This window comes from Myotis nattereri (genome assembly GCF_964212035.1).
Source record: "Myotis nattereri genome assembly, chromosome: 7".
Classification (NCBI taxonomy): domain Eukaryota; kingdom Metazoa; phylum Chordata; class Mammalia; order Chiroptera; family Vespertilionidae; genus Myotis; species Myotis nattereri.
Window position 1 is genome coordinate 48,233,016 of NC_138082.1, and position 16,245 is coordinate 48,249,260.

General features: G+C 40.5%; 1 protein-coding gene across 2 annotated transcripts in view; it reads right to left on the minus strand.

The window, feature by feature from the left end:
* CERS6 (ceramide synthase 6) overlaps positions 1-16,245 on the minus strand; it is a 260,066-nt gene that overhangs the window by 53,957 nt on the left and 189,864 nt on the right. For both annotated transcript variants that reach the window (XM_081096278.1, XM_081096277.1), the window contains exons 5-6: positions 12,792-12,842; positions 7,864-7,956 (exon numbers count right to left, since the gene is read on the minus strand). In XM_081096278.1, coding sequence (XP_080952404.1) covers positions 7,864-7,956; positions 12,792-12,842 — 144 coding nt within the window. The remainder of the gene's footprint in view (positions 1-7,863; positions 7,957-12,791; positions 12,843-16,245) is intronic.

Sequence of the window (16,245 nt, forward strand, 5' to 3'; positions counted from 1 at the left end):
CCAGGTAGGGATGATGCTGTAAGTTGTCAGGAGAAACTCAATTGTCATCATCAGCTTTATCTTTTCTAACTCCTTTTCCTTCAGCCGTCTGAGCTCTCCACCCACCTTTACAAACATAAAAAAATGACACCTATAGAATTCACTCCTCAAGTTACTTCTTGTCTCCAAGCAGGCCTCTGGCCATGCAGTTTTTCTGTTTTTGTTTTTTCAAATTTTTTGTTTGTTTTGTTTTTCTGGCTGGAAGGCTTGTGCTTTCTCGTCTTTTCTCCACTTTGACGACCTGGTAAACTTCTATCTACCCTCCGATTTGCTTGCTCATTCTCAAGCTCCAAAGGTTCTGTTGAACACTGTGATTTATTCGGAACAACAGCCCCATAAAGCAAGTACTACTAGAACTCCATTTTATACAGAAACTGAGGCACAGAGATGCTATATGATTTTTCCAAAGTCACATAATGGAGACAGGCTAGAGCCAGATCTGAATGCAGTTCTGCGTGATCCCTGAGTGCAGGTTCCTAACCCAGCAGGCTGCTTTTCAGAAGCAAACACAGAGGGAAGACTGGGGAGGAGGCCACAGAGAGAGGACACTTCTGAAAACACATGTAAGTGAGAGACTAAGTACGAGGTCCACTTCTAGAAGAAAGGAAGAGAAGGGGTTCCAGAGCAAAGGTGCAGAATCAGCCATGAGTATGAAAGGCGCTTCTTGTTTGGAAGCCGAAGGGGAGGACATGTGATGGACCTGTTTATATTTATGGGGATAGAAATGGAGGGAATGCACCAAGTCAGGGAGAGAGCACTATAATAAGCCAAAGTGGGTGTTTTCCCAAGACCCCTAGGATGACTTGTGGGAAACTTCCCACAGGAAGCTGAGTGGAACCCACCAATAGCTCCTGAGAGAGGGTGGGACTCCTGAGATCTGCACTTGAGGACCCAGAGCCCAGAAGAAGTCCTGGGGTCTTTACACCTCAGGTCCCTGCCAATCACCCTCCCACACCCGGACAGCACTATGTGGATTCTAAAGGTGCTTAGGAGCCTCTCCCCTGGCAAGGAGCCTGGGAGTGTAATTGCCAGAGTAAGTTAAGATAGCCTTTGAATAAAGTTTCCCCACAAAACCTATTTCTTTTCTAGACAATACTGTTTTATTGTCCTACCCACCTGCACGAAGCACTGGGTTGAAATGCTTTGATGACAGGTGGTAACTTACTAAAATGAGCTGCCTCTTCTTCCCTTCTGACATTCTGAAGACACTGCAGTATGAAACACACACACACACACACACACACACACACACACACAGAGGCCTGAGTCAGGAATACCTGCCATGGGAGAAAGCCAAGCTTTGAGTGCAGAATATCACCACTCCAATCACAAGTGGATACACAGACGAGCAACTCTGCAGCTCTGTGAAAGAGGTAAAGTGGCCTGCCTGTGTCTGTAAGTAGGAGCACTGAGGTTACACAGAGAGAATTCACATCTTCCTCCTTCCCTCTCAGGATGATCAGGTGTCAGCTGGTGGGATTTCAGCTCCTCAAGGAAAGGAAGGCCATGCTGATACAATCTGAGGCACTCCCCAGAGTCATATTCTCAGGAAAGATTTAAAAATAAGATAGATGAGCAGTTCTCAAATGTTTTCATCTCAGGACTCTTCTATACTCTTAAAAATTATTGAGGATACCAAAGAGTTTGTTTATGTAGGTGATACCTATCAATATTTAACACATTAGACATTAAAACTGAGAAATTTTAAAAAGGTGTCAGAACACACTTATTTTTAAAGTCCATTATTTGTTAATTAACATAAATATTTTCCCTCAAACAACTACATTTTTCCAAAATTTAAAAGTAAATGGTAAGAGTGCACTGTTTACATGATTGCAAATCCCTTTGCTGTCTGGCTTAAGACAAGAAAGTTGGATTCTCATAACTGATGTCACTTTGATTGAAGTATATAAAGAAAATCCAGTACCATACAGTTTGAAAACGAAGTATCTTGCTAGGCTTTTCAGACAGTTATGGATAGTCTTCTTTGATTCTGTACCAAAACTTGAGAAGCAGGATATTCTTCAAGGTTAATTGCAATGGAATTTAAAACCAGATCAATAAACTTTTCATATTCTGTTACATAAAATCCTTTGCTCTGTCTTGACCTTTGAATAGATCTTAAACTCATGCATGGTTTTGTAGCATCATGCATTAGTCACTTGGAAAATATTGGCTCACTGAGCCAATGAAATATTTTGTTATTCAGTATTTTGCAAATCACATGAATTAATGTCCTTACCAATCTCATGGAAAAAGTTTTAAAGCACTGAGATGCTATCAAGCTCTTGTTGGTGAACACAAGCTTTCCGAAAATCATATTTTGCTTTTGAAAGCTTCGTTTTATTATTGACAACAAATAATGGTAATTGTTCTTATGATACAACTTGACAGGTTCATTCTGCATTTTCAAGAAAATATCTACCAAAAACACAAGTGGTAATAACCATAGTTTGCCAGTCATTTGTTCAAGAAAAAGCAAGATTCCATGGGGAAAAAAGCGGTGAGTTCAGCTCACAATGCAAGGTGCTAACTGTACGTGGTTTTCTTGAGACACTATTTTATGTTGTTACGCAGAAGCAGTTCTTTATGCATATTTCCCATTTCTTCACACAAAATATTTTTTAAATGTATACGCAAGAATGCAGGTTTAATAAAATTAACACTTTTTTACTTCTTCATCAAGGGCATTCTCGAGTAAAAATGACTTTTGTTCTTCCTGAAAGCATGTGGCAGTGAAGAATGACTTTTGATATAGTTTGGTGCCATTACCAGCAATTTTGCCCACTGTTACTTTTGCATTATCCGTGCAAATGTCAATGCAGTGAGAAAGGCAAATGACATCTTAGTATTATTCTGAAGCCAGTTTTGACCTTGCAGGTCCCCTGAAAAGTCTTAGGGATCTTTAAGTGTCTGCAGACCACACTTTGAGAACTGCTATTTAGAAAAATTATTTAAATTTTTAAATAATTTAAAATGATTTAATAGGAAATGATTTAACTAGCCACATTATCAATAATAATTGCACTGGTCAGGATAAGCCAGATGATGTGACAATCATGACAAAGCCCTTGAAATCTCGGTTTAAAACAAAGGCTTATTTCTTCCTCACTGCATGTTACCATTTGGCTACGGGTGGAGGTCCACGCTGTTCACCACAGTCACTCAGGGACCAGACTGAGGCAGCAGGCTCCATCTCAAATGTTACCAATCACTATACTCCGGGGGAGAAGAGAGTTTAGAGGGTCAAGAGTGACTCTCAGTTCTGCTCACAGCCTACCAGTCACAACCACAAGAGAGGACGTGGCTGAAAAGTACTATCCTACATGTGCCTGAGGGTGGAGAGCTGGCACTATCTGATGAACCACATTAAAACCACAGCAATAGCTAACATTTGCTGAGCACTAATTATGTGCCAGGCATTGTTCTAACAGCATGTAATACTTTATGCTGACAACACTCTGTTGAGGTAAGTTATATGAACTCCATTCTTTGGATCAGGAAACCTTTGGATCAGGCACAAAGAGGTAAAGTAACTTGCTCAAGGTCACACCAAGTTAGGAGTGGTGCCGGGCAGGTGGATGAACTCCAGAGTCCATGCCTTTAACCTCAAGGCCATACTGCCCATAGTTTCCCTCCCCCCGACCCCCCGCCCGCTCCAGAAAAAAATAAGAAAAGAATTTCCCCATATGGTTAATATAGAGGATTGTCCTTTATTACAAGGTGTCCTCTCTTCTTGAAAATGTTCAAACGTCCTTTCCTTCAAGAATTCATGGTTATAAATGGAGGAAGTACTAGGGAAGAAGGGTGGCTACCATAAGTTCGTTCCTCTTCCTAATTAGTTTTGTTAATTTTAATGGACCAAAAGTACAAAAACTTGTGACCACTATGTTTTGGAGGTGTCTTTGTTTTTGGTTTTAGAACTCTGTTTTGATTCAACCAAATTCTGGTCGTTATGTGCCAAACAAAGGTACTATTCTAAGCTCTATTTGTCAAGCATTGTACCAGATGGTTTCATGGACATTATGCCATTTAATTCTATGCTATACAGCTTGCTTTATAAAAAGACTAAAGCATGCATTGTCTTCTATACCCTGAATCCAAATGAAGCAGGAAAGATCTGGAGCATGACAGGCCCCTCACAGGTGAGTAAAGCACTCATAGGAATGGACACCAGTTAGTCTCTGAAAATATAAGTCCATCAATGAGCTTCTTGCTCAATTTAATCACCATACATCTTTCAGGAATCTTTTACAAAATATAGTCTTTCTCTTAGGTTAAAGACCAGAAGAGCAACAGCTGATTTTACTAGCTGGGCTTTGGAACTTGGCCATGGATGATTTCCTGAGAAGGATTCCGAACATGAGCCCGGCACATTGGCCCAGGGCCCAGACCTGAGTCCAACAGCTACTTAGTTGAAAGGGACATAGGGCTTAGACACAAGCAAGCTGTTCTGAGCTCCAGCAGCACAGTCATATTTATTAGTGTCCCTTAGAAAATTTAGATGTGAAGGAGAAATACTCATTGTGAACAGGTGCTAAAAACAGAATTTCAACAAAAATGAAGCCTTGAGAAATAAATATTTTGAACAATGTTGAATACCAAGAGTATGTAAGATACTGGAACAATTTCTGTTTACAAAAGAAGAAAGGAAGAAGAAAGAGGGAAGGAGAAAAGAATGAAGGGAAGCAAGAAAAAAAAGAGAAGGAAAAAATCCTCAAAAAGGTTTACACATCTTGGTAGCTTATAATAGAATATTAGAATTACATGTCATTTGAATTATTAGTCCAAATGACTACATCTTGGCTAGTCCCTTCCCTCTGGGAAGATTAACAGTATAACTTATCACTGACCAATTAAGAACCAACCCTAGAAATGATCAAGGGAGAGGCAATGGGCTCTGTCACCAAAGGGATGAAAGGTTCTCTCCTTTTTAGATCCAGATTCTACTTTGAAACAGAGCAATTTAAAAATAAAAAAGAGCAATATTAAGACACTTCTAGAAGGGAAGAGTTTGTGAGTTTGTAAATATAAAAGCCATTTTAGAAAGACTCATGAACCCATTAAGTCACAAAATGATTTCTAAATCTCACTTAGGGTGCTGATTCTAACAGTCTGAGGTATGCATTTGGATCCAGTGTTTATAAACCCTGGTCCCTATTTGAGAAATGGCTGTTCAAGCTCACTGTCATTTAATTGGGAAGCTAAGTAAACATGGGTGTAACCTTTCTATTAACAACCCTACAAATGGCCTTCAGAAGTTGATTTCTATGCTCTGTTGTCAATGGGTGCCTTCAAATATTTCTATTCCCTAATTAGGAAGCAGGCTCTTTTTTAGAGAACTTGGTAAATAGTTAAAAATCTGGAAGATGGGGAGTATATTTCGCAGCCTGAACATTCTATAAATCCTTGCTGCTGGTTGGAATGGCAGACCCTCCAAGGGGTAAGGTAATGAGGAAGGAATCACCAAGAACCTGCAGTGACAGCAAGATGCAAAGGAAAAAAGCAAGGGCTACAACTCACTAATGAGAGATGTCAACAGAGGAAAAGCCTTCCTTATTAAAACCTGTGCTGAGTAATAGTCTGGTAGTGGCCATATTCCCATTTTGCACATGAAATAAGAATTAGCCAGCTCTTGGCTCACTGAAAAGACGTGGTAAAAGTGTGATGAGAAAGCTCAAGCAAGTGGAGACATGTCTCACTGGGACTCAGCTCCTGGGAGCCAAGGACAGTCAGTCTTGCAATCTCTTTGATTTTAGATGGTACCCCTCATTCTCACTGAGCGAAAGAGGAGCCAATACAATGACAAAGAGCTCCAAATTACTGCCTTTAATGTCAGGAGCATGGCAAGGCAAGACAATGCAAGAACTGTGTACCCGTCTAATCTAAGAGGGAATCACAGTACTTTGCTTGATCAACTTGGGCTGTAATTCATCCCCAAACTGCACAACCTTGAAAAATGTACATACACTTACTGTGCACACATTTTCTTAACTACAAAATAGGAAGAACATTTAAACCTCCTTCTTTGTTATACTCATGTTTTGTGTGACTCCCTGGAAAAAATGTTCCTCGAAAGAAAAGAAAATGCATATTATTTGGTCTTAAAAAGGAAGGAAATTCTGATGTGTGCTACAACGTGGATGAACCTAAGGACATTAGGCTAAGTGAAATAGGCCCATCACAAAAGGACAAATATGGTCTAATTCCACTTTTTTGAGGTACCTAGAGCAGTCAAATTCATAGCAAAAGAAAGTAAAATGGTGGCTGCCAGGAGCCTGGGGGGAGGGAAGAATGGGAAATTGTTGTTTAATGGATATAGAGTTTCGGTTTTGCAAGCTGAAAAGAATGTTGAAAACTGGTTGCACAACAATGTGAATGTGTGTAACAGTAATGAACTGTACACATAAAATGGTTAAGATGGTAAATTTTATATTTTGTATTTTTACCACAACGAAAGATTTAAAAACGAAGTAAGTAAAATATACAATGAGCCTGGCACATAGGAGATAATCAGACGACAAGTTCCGACAACATGAATTAAGAAGGCTCCGCACGTAAGACCAGGATATCTAACTGGGATACTGTCCCTAGAGGGTCTCTAAACATTCCCAGAAACTGGCCCAGCAAGTTCGGTGCAAGGAGTAAGGGAACACAAGTTATGGGTATCAATGAGTTACCCGCGATACCTAAGCCTTAGCCCTTATAGCAGTGGTTCTCAACCTTGGCTGCACATCAGAATCACCTGGGAATGTTTTTAAAATCCTGAGTGCTGGGCCTCATCCTCCGGAAATTCTGTTTCTTTGTTATGGGGCGGGGCCACGACATTAGTAACAAAGAAACAGAATTTTCGGAGGATGAGGCCCAGCAATCAGGATTTTAAAAAGATTCCCAGGTGATTCTAATGTGCAGCCAAGGTTGAGAACCACTGCCTTACAGGGACCACCCACTTCTGAGACTCAGAGGGCATACACCACATTCAGGCTGCTCAGCCACACAAAACACAAGGACCGCCTTGTGCCAGCTAAGTAAGCCACTGCTGCGGGTCAGTGAAAGGAGTATACTCTGGAGCAGTGGTCGCCAACCGGTGGTCTGCGGACCATTGGTGGTCCGTGAGGTGCCAAAGGTTGGTGACCGCTGCTCTGGAGCACACAAGTATGTGGAGCACGGGCACTGAGATGCAGGCCAGCAAACACAGCTTCGAAGGAACGATCCAAATATGAAAGTCCGGAGAACGTGGCATCATGAAAAATAAGCAGTGAAAAATCAAAAGTGCCACCTGTGTCCAGAGGCCGGTGCGATGAGAACTAGAATGAGCGGGTTTAACACTCAGGAGGTCAAGAGTGCCCTCCATGGACGCCGGCGGGAGGGGTGAAACCCAGATCACAGTTCATTTAGGAATGTTGTCTTTTCATGACATCTTTTCATGCCAGTTAGCCCTTAAATTGGAGAAAATTTCATTCTGTAGAGCTGGAACACGGAGATGTTACTCTCTCCCAGGAGCAACAAATAACATTTTTCATTTTTATTTAATTTGGAGAAAAGAGAGACTTGTAAATCAGACTGAGAGAAATTACTGCTATCGGGACTCGTTGCTATATATTTTCATAGAGAAAAGAACACTAGGGAAGAGTTAAGAGACAAGGGGAACAAAATCCAAAACAGCACAAACAAAAATAGAGAACTTTATGTATCCAAGCAGAAAGCAGGACTAACCTAGCGCTGCTGGGAAAACAGCGGGGAGTGCCTGTGGCTCTACACCCACCTGCCAGGGCCCATTAAAGACACCTGTCCGCAGGCACTTTACAACAGAACCCCACTTACCTTTCTTTTGATATCAGTGAACTGGGAAAACATTAAAGACCAATAAAATGACAGCTCCAGGATATAATAGTAGTGAAGGTCAGTTGTGAGTGGCTGAGGATCAAAGAAAAAAAAAGATTAATAGTTAATAGGAAACCCCATTTGTGTCCCAAACATCTCAGGCTCAGTGCTGAAAAGTGACATGGTCTTATGCCCCCACACATTCTAGCCCCCTTCTCTTTGTGGATAAAGGGGGCTTTGAAGGATGCTTCTAATCCCTCTACTCCACAGCCTGATGGCATTAGTTTTATCTCCAACCAAAAAAGGGTCCGTCAGGATGCACATTTGGTACCTGATTCACTATTTACTTTAACAATAGCATGTATGGTTCTTTGACATGAGTATCTGCAAGATTCCTCAGACAAGCTAAAATATATATTCCAATGCACACAACAAAAGAATAGCCCTGGCTAACTGCTGTGAGATTCCACGGCACAGGCACAGGGGAGGGAGGTGACAGAAACTGGAGGACAACGTCTGTCACTGAGGCCTCGTTCCCAGTTGGGCATTAATCAGATCTTTCTTTCAGTACACAGCAAACGTCAACAAAAGACAATTCAAAAACATTTCTTAAAAGATCAGAGGGACAAGGAAGCTGCCAAGAGATACTGGGCTAGGCACCCAGCCAGGAAATCCGAGGTCAAGTCCCACCTCCGCAGCTTCGTAGGTATAAAACCTGGGCCTTAGCTAATTTACTGTAAAATGAGGTGGCACCTGTTCTATCTGCCTCACAGGTCCAGGAAGGGGGAGAAGATCAGAGAGGCAGCAGAACGCAAGAATATTTATTCTGCACATAAATCCATAAAAACAAAACAAAACAGTGTGCTTTTTTTTTTTTTTTTAAAAAAAAAAACATTTTCAACAACCTGTTTTTGTTTATTGAATTGTAATGAAATGTCTTCCTTTACCGGAATGAATCAAAGACCTTTGAAGCTCATCACACAAACATATGTACACACAGTAATAGTATAGGTGGTAAATACAATGGAAACTTAAATGCTCTGTAAACCAACAGCAGCATAACAAATGACTTTACGAGAAGCTGGTACTCACTTAACCACCAACTCTACTGACTTTACCATAGGCATCAAGGAAAACAGTTGTCCTACTCACTGACCTTTGGCAACAGAGCACCAGAGAGGACAGGATACTCTCCCCACCAGCAATCCTAAACTCTGAGCATCAGTGTGTTTATCAAGTTCAGCACCACCCTGGAGAGAATATATTTCCTAATGAAGTGGCCTTTTAAAATTGAAGGTATTTATGCCCGGCCAGTGTGGTTCAGGGGTTGAGCGTCGACCTAAGAACCAGGAGGTCATGGTTCGATTACTGGTCAGGGCACATGCCCGGTTGGGGGCTCGATTCCCAGTGTGGGTTGGGCAGGAGGCAGCCAGTCAATGTTTCTTCTCATCATTGATGCTTCTATCCCTCTCCCTTCCTCTCAGAAATAAAAAAAACATATTTATGTTTTAAAAACTGAAGTTATTCGCAATGAGAGATGGGTACTTAGGTCAGACATACGGCAACAATAAAGTCTAAAAAATAGAGTGCTGGCTTTAAGACCCTTGGAGCCAAGATTAAATGTCAATTTTAATGAGAGTCACTTTCTTATTGCATCTCCACCTGGGAAAATGCCCCAGTGGGCTATAAGGACAAGTGAGAGCACTCTAGGAATTGCAGAGTTCATAAGAGAGCATCATATTAGAATAACTACTATAGTTGTGGAGTCCTTTGCAGTTGACAGAGCTTACCCATGCAATAATTTCCTTGACACTCTTAAAAGCCCTATAAAATTAATACTATCATTTTCTAAATTGTATAGTTACAGGAGATTGCTGCCAGTTAATTCAGGTGGGAGGCTGACCCCAGGTCTCACAGTGAGGGAGGGCTTGTGATCGCCACTGGGGCTTCCATTCCCCACTTATGCTCTTTATGACAGCTGTACAAGGGCCAACTGAGGGCAACGTTGCATTATTTTAAACTTAAAATACACACATGTATATAAAAACCATTATGTATGTAATAAATAATATACATACTCATGCATAAGGAGCAGTGAATCCTTGATAAAATTGAAACAGACCACTCCTCACCTAGAAATCTGTATAATTATTTATTTAACTAGAGGCCCGGTGCACGGATCTGTGCACTGGAGGGGTCCCTTGGCCTGGCCTGCGGGGATCGGGCCGAAACCAGCTCTCTGACATCCCCCGAGGGGCCCCAGATTGCGAGAGGGCCCTGGCCGGGCCAAGGGACCCCACCGATGCATGATCAGGGCCAGAGAGAGACCATGGGAGGGCTCCAGGGCATGTCTGGCCCGTCTTGCCCAGTCCTAATCTGCTGGACCCCAGCAGCAAGCTAACCTACATGTCAGAGCATCTTCCCCCTGGTGGTCATTGTACGTCATAGCGACTAGTCCAACACTCGAACTAATAGTTGGACACTTAGCATATTAGGCTTTTATTATATAGGATATATGTGCTAAAGACAATAAATCTGTTTCACGAGCATGGCTCATTTTTAAAGGTGTCTTAAGCAGGACCAGCATGGCTTAGGGGTTGAGCGTTGACCTATGAACCAGGAGGTCATGGTTCAATTCCTGGTCAGGGCACATGCGCAGGTTTCGGGTTCAATTCCTAGTGTTGGTGTGCAGGAGGCAGCTGATCAATGATTATTCTCATCATTGATTTTCTATCTCTGTCTCCCTCTCCTTTCCTCTCTGAAATCAATAAAAATATATATACATTAAAAAAAGTGTTCTTAAGGCATGAGACTACCTCCGAACTACAACCTATATATTTATGAAAATATGCTTATCCACAAAACACTATAATTACATGCGTAATAATTATATGCTGTTTAATGTTTTTTTCCCCACAAACATAAAAAGAAAGCCATTCATTTTTTTATTAGTATAAGAAAAGTATCAAGAATGAACACTGGCCCTAGCTGGTTTGGCTCAGTGGGTAGAGTGTTGGCTTGTGGACCGAAGGGTCCCAGGTTCGATTCCAGTCAAGGGCACATGCCCAGGTTGCAGGCTCGATCTCCAGTGGGGGGTGTGCAGCAGGCAGCCAATCAATGATTCTCTCTCATCATTGATGTTTCTATCTCTCTCTCCCTCTCTCCCTTCCTCTCTGAAATCAATAAAAATATTGATTTTTTAAAAAGAATGACCACTGTTTCCATGAGAGATCATTAATGGGTCCTAGATTTTGGGAGTTAATTGCCGAATTATTCACTGATAAGCAATGATGTCTTAATAGTAGAAGACAATCTTAATCTGAATCCCCACATATGGTATCTTTCCTTCTATACTAAAGAAGCTTTTCATTTTACATAAACATAACTGTACATACCAGAGAGACCCTCACATTATCAGGTGGAATCTATAGTTCTATCTGTGAAACAGTCTGCAGCTACATTTTGAGCCACTGCTCTAGCAAGTCATTTTCTCAGAAATAAGCAATTGCTCAGCTCCAGCCATTAATGTGAAAGTTATTTCAGATCACATTATAGTTATGAAGAAGAGTGGGTATTACATTTCATCTGGCATTTGTCTCAATGCTGTTCGCGGGACGGAATTTACCTCATAAATGCAGTGCATTAGAGCAGCTGCCACACCAGCAGCCGAGTTAAGGTTCCTGGAAGGCTTTGATGTGTTTTTATAAATAGAATTCTAGATATAAAGGGATTTTTCCACTCAGTGTACCATTACAGGACACAAGGAAAGCTGTAAATGACAATATTCCAAGTATTTAAGATAGTAAAACAGCAGTTGGGCCTGGGAATTACAATTGTGTTCAACAGCGACTGGGTTTCAATGTTGCTTTAGTCTCTATGAAATGGCCCTGGAATACTCAGCTCTCTCGAACTATGTTATGCTTATTTACATTATTTTCTAATCTGAATAAACTACATGAAAGAGATGGAAATGCACTTCAACATTTCCCTAACCTTGAATTTGCCCAAGGAGTATCCAACACCAGTTCCCACCCTGTTTAGACACTGTGGGTGATAGAGAAGACACAGGGCACACCTCCTCCCCATTAACCTATGTTCACCAAAAAGACAGCCCTAACAAATCCCAAACTCAAATATCCAAGTTGCTTCTCATAATGTATGTCTCCTTATTGTATCACCAAAATATCTGGTTGCATTTGTTTCATATCCCAATTGATCTAGAAACTTTTCAGTAAGAAATTTCTAGAAAAGTCCCAACTTTGATATTCAAATAGTAACTGATCTAGGGACTAGCAGACACGCTAATATTTCTGAATTCATGGACAAAGGCAAAGGTACATCAGTGGGCAGGAATCTGAAATACTCCCTTTCTGGGATACGATTCTAATCTCATCTCATTTTCCATTATCTTTTTTTCTTTCGTGTGTGTGTGTGTGTGTGTGTGTGTGTATGTGTAATGGTACACGCTCATTTTTTTCTGTGCTCAAGGAAATGGTGCTTGATTCACATACTTAGAGGCTACTCCCTAAGCCACACCGTGAACTGGAGTCAGCAGGCCTGCTGCTATCCCGCCTTGGTACTGAGACAGGCCTGGGCTGTTGTCAGCCTTTCCTCAGTAATTAAAAGCAGATCAACTGTTAGAAACAGGAATCATCCACCTGCTGAACTGACTGTATCTCGCTCTCCAGCAAATGCACCTTTCCACACTTACTCCATCTGCTAACGCAATTAAGCTCTGATTCTGAGCTTCACTCAGAACACAAACTACTTCCCTCACTAGGCTACATGCAGCCTCAAGCCACAGGTGTGGGGGCAGGGGACCAAAAAGCCAGGCAGCTGCCCAACCTAACGGACCTGCCTTAATCAGAAAACTCACTGAAGGAAGATACTGTATGTGTATAAAAACCCAGAGAGCAATGGCTCCTTACCTGATAGGGGTAGTTGTACCAGCAGTGCCTTGTATTCCACAGCCAGGGTGTCTAAAAAATGACAAAGAAACATATTTTACATATTTTGGAAAAGAAGCAGGATGAGATACTTATGACAGTTTCTTCCACCAATCTGCAATATTTGGGTATTTCAATAATCTACCTCTGTGAGAACTGAAGGACTTAAGAATAAGATATTAAAGCAATTAGTATCCCATCACATATTCTCTCTGGGTAATCTATACTTAACTGGTAGTATTTCAGGCTACTTCTGGGATAGAGTCCTAGCTGGTGTCTTAATATTTTGCTGGTCACAAAGAGACATTCCTGCTATGTAATGAGCCTCAGGGCCCTTCAGAGATCTCACCTAAACCAGATGCAAATCATCGACCTCATTGTTATCAATGAACAATGTACCCTAAAACTCCTCCAATTCAATGTTTACAAAGCAACATTATTAATCAATTGTTCCATGCCTTAAACAAGGTTCAGTAACAGTCAGGCATACTTCTTGTTTCAGTAGGACACCTCAGACTAATTCCAGGCCTAAGGAAATTAGCTCTCAGGGCACACTTCCACCCCCTGACTCATGGTCAAAGTCTTTTAAAGACAAAACAATCTTTCTTGACTTGACAGCAATTACTTGGTTTACAGCAAGCATGTCAAACTCTCGGGGGCATGCAGCCCACAACTTTGCGACCCAGCCAACATAATGGTATGTAAGAAACGTTTTAATAAAAATTTTGTAACTTAATTTTTACAATAATTATGTTATACATAATTATGAATAACGAACTACAATGTTCGCTAGTGGCTGATTACTATAATCATGCTGTATTCATTTCCCTTATGCACCTCATGCACAGGCGCACCATTTCTCTTCACTAATACTAGCAGCGCATATTTTAGCAGCGGATTGCCGCATCATTAGTCTTGTACTGACTGGTTTGGTGTGTGCAACAGGAAATATTTCAGTTTTGGAGAACAAGAAAAATAGGTTTATTTGCATTACACTTATTAATTTGTGCAGTTATTCAGTGTTTGGTAAGTTTATGTTCAAAAAATATTAATTTTTATTAAAATGTTCTATTATTTTATGTTAATGATTACTCATTTATTTCAGCCCTTTGTATTCAGCATGTCTCTATCGAAATAAACATATGTTTCTATGAAAATTGACGCTTTTGCTTTTTTGTGGCCCACATTAACTTAAACCTTGTTTATCTGGCCCGTGTTAGCCTTTGAGTTTGACATGCTTGGTTTACAATACTGTATAATCAGGACATCTAATTGTACACACAGACTCAACACATTTGTAATGAACAGGGAGGAGTTAGTGAAGATTTAAACAGACTGCTGAATAATCCAATAATACCAACACAAACTTTCTCATATTTTTGTAGTAAGTTTGTAATTCTTTTGCACCTCTGATCTATAGCTATAGCACTTTGTGGTTCACATTCATATACATTTTGATATACATCTACATACATTTGTCCATTATTAAGGAACATAGTCACTAATCCAATCCATATGTGTTTATGCATCTCAAAATGTCACTGAAAGATTAGTGTCAGATGTATTTGTACTGACCTAACTTCCTTATTTTGTCCCAGATCCTGTAAGATCAGGGTTGCTGCCCTCTGTAGTGTGATAATGTAGCTGTCTCCCTGAAAGCAACACATATCCTTTCACCCTGTACCAGTGAGGATGAGGATGTGAATGAGAAAGGGGCTAATAAATCTGACAATTTCAGTAACTGAAATTAACCTCACAAGGTGATCTAATCCTAAATTCCCAACTGGGGAGGCCAGATGGGCAGTCACACCCTAGGCCTATAAAAGGTTTACCTTTGCCTTAAGCAGCACTGCCCATGGTTCTTGGGCATCGAGGTTACCACTCCTTTGAAATGCCAGAGTAATCCTCTTTCTCAGACCCTTCAGAAGTGTAACCACCCTCAAGAGAGCACATAATCTTATTAACTCTCCTGTAATCCAGTCATACAGATTTCCTCTCCTCACATAGGAGGGCTGCAGTGAGAAGGTGGCATGTCAGGAAGAGAGCTCCCACCAGAAACTAAACTCTGCAGGACCTCCATCTGGAATTTCTAACTTCCAGAACCATGAGAAGTAAAGTTCTGTTCTTTCAGCCACCCAGTCTGTGGTATTTTGTTATGGCATTCTGAGCTGGCTCATCCGGCATCATGAGACAAGGCTTAATAAATGGTGCTTAATAGCTATTAAACTACACATCAACTAATTTCAATATAAGAAGACTTATAAAGCATCTGAGCAAGACTAAGACCATAACACAGTAGATTCAAAATGACTTCTAACATTCTCCACCAAAACCACAATGTATAATGGGATTTTTCATTATCTCATGCACATCTGCTCCCAAACACATCACTTGAGACACAACCTGGCAACAAGCATATTGATCAGTAATGGTGTCCTGTGGAAGTCTTCTGTGGCTCTTCTTACCCTGAGCAAACCCATCCCCACCACCAGGATGGAGGTCAGACACGCTGCTGGTGGTCACCCTGCCACCTTCCTTTGCATTTTGACCATATGCATAAGAGTTGAGTGCTAATTACTCCATGATTTTTTAAAGAAGAAAACTAAAGAAGCTTTTTTAAGTGTCAGTAAATCTGCTCCTTTATCTAGTTTCTTCTTTTTATCAGCAGTTCTGTAGAGGTTTCATAGTGAACAAAAAAATAGATCAGATCTGAACATTTTACTTTACCATCTAGAGTTAGATAGGTTTGGGCTTACTTTTTTAAAGTTTCATTTGACATACTTCTGAAAAGTAACAGTTTTAAAAATCTGCCTTTCAGTTTCTATACCACCTATCATAAAGAAGGATTGTCACCAAATTCAAGGCAGTGTTGTCCAAGCATAGGATGTGAGACACTAAGAGTGAACCCTAATATAAACTATGAACTTTGGGTGATATGATGTATCAATGCAGGTACATCAACTTTTTCCTTTGGATTACATCGAGGATTTATTGTAAGAAATAAACATGAGAAAAATGCTTCCAGTCGGCAATGGGTTTATATTAGAAAGGTTAGCACTAAGCTACCCTAAGTCAAATGGGTAAGTTCCATATAATATTTTTCCTTTTAAATGTAGTCCAAGGGGAAAAAAGTACTTCCCTTCTGTGAGTACTTATTATGCTTCCTCTTATCAAGCGAGAATTATGTTACCCTACTATCTTTTTACCTTGGTTTTGGAAGCTGAAATCTAATTCTATAGTCAAGTCATAGCAACTGTGATTGTTTTTAAAATCTTTGCTTATTTTTCCTTTTATGTGTAACTTTTATGTTAATATCTATATTAATAATATTATTACATAAACATTGCAAATTCCTTTCAGAAACATTCAACTGTACATTTAAGTGAATTAATATAAATTAAATCCATTCAAAATATTTAATGCACATTGTAAAAGA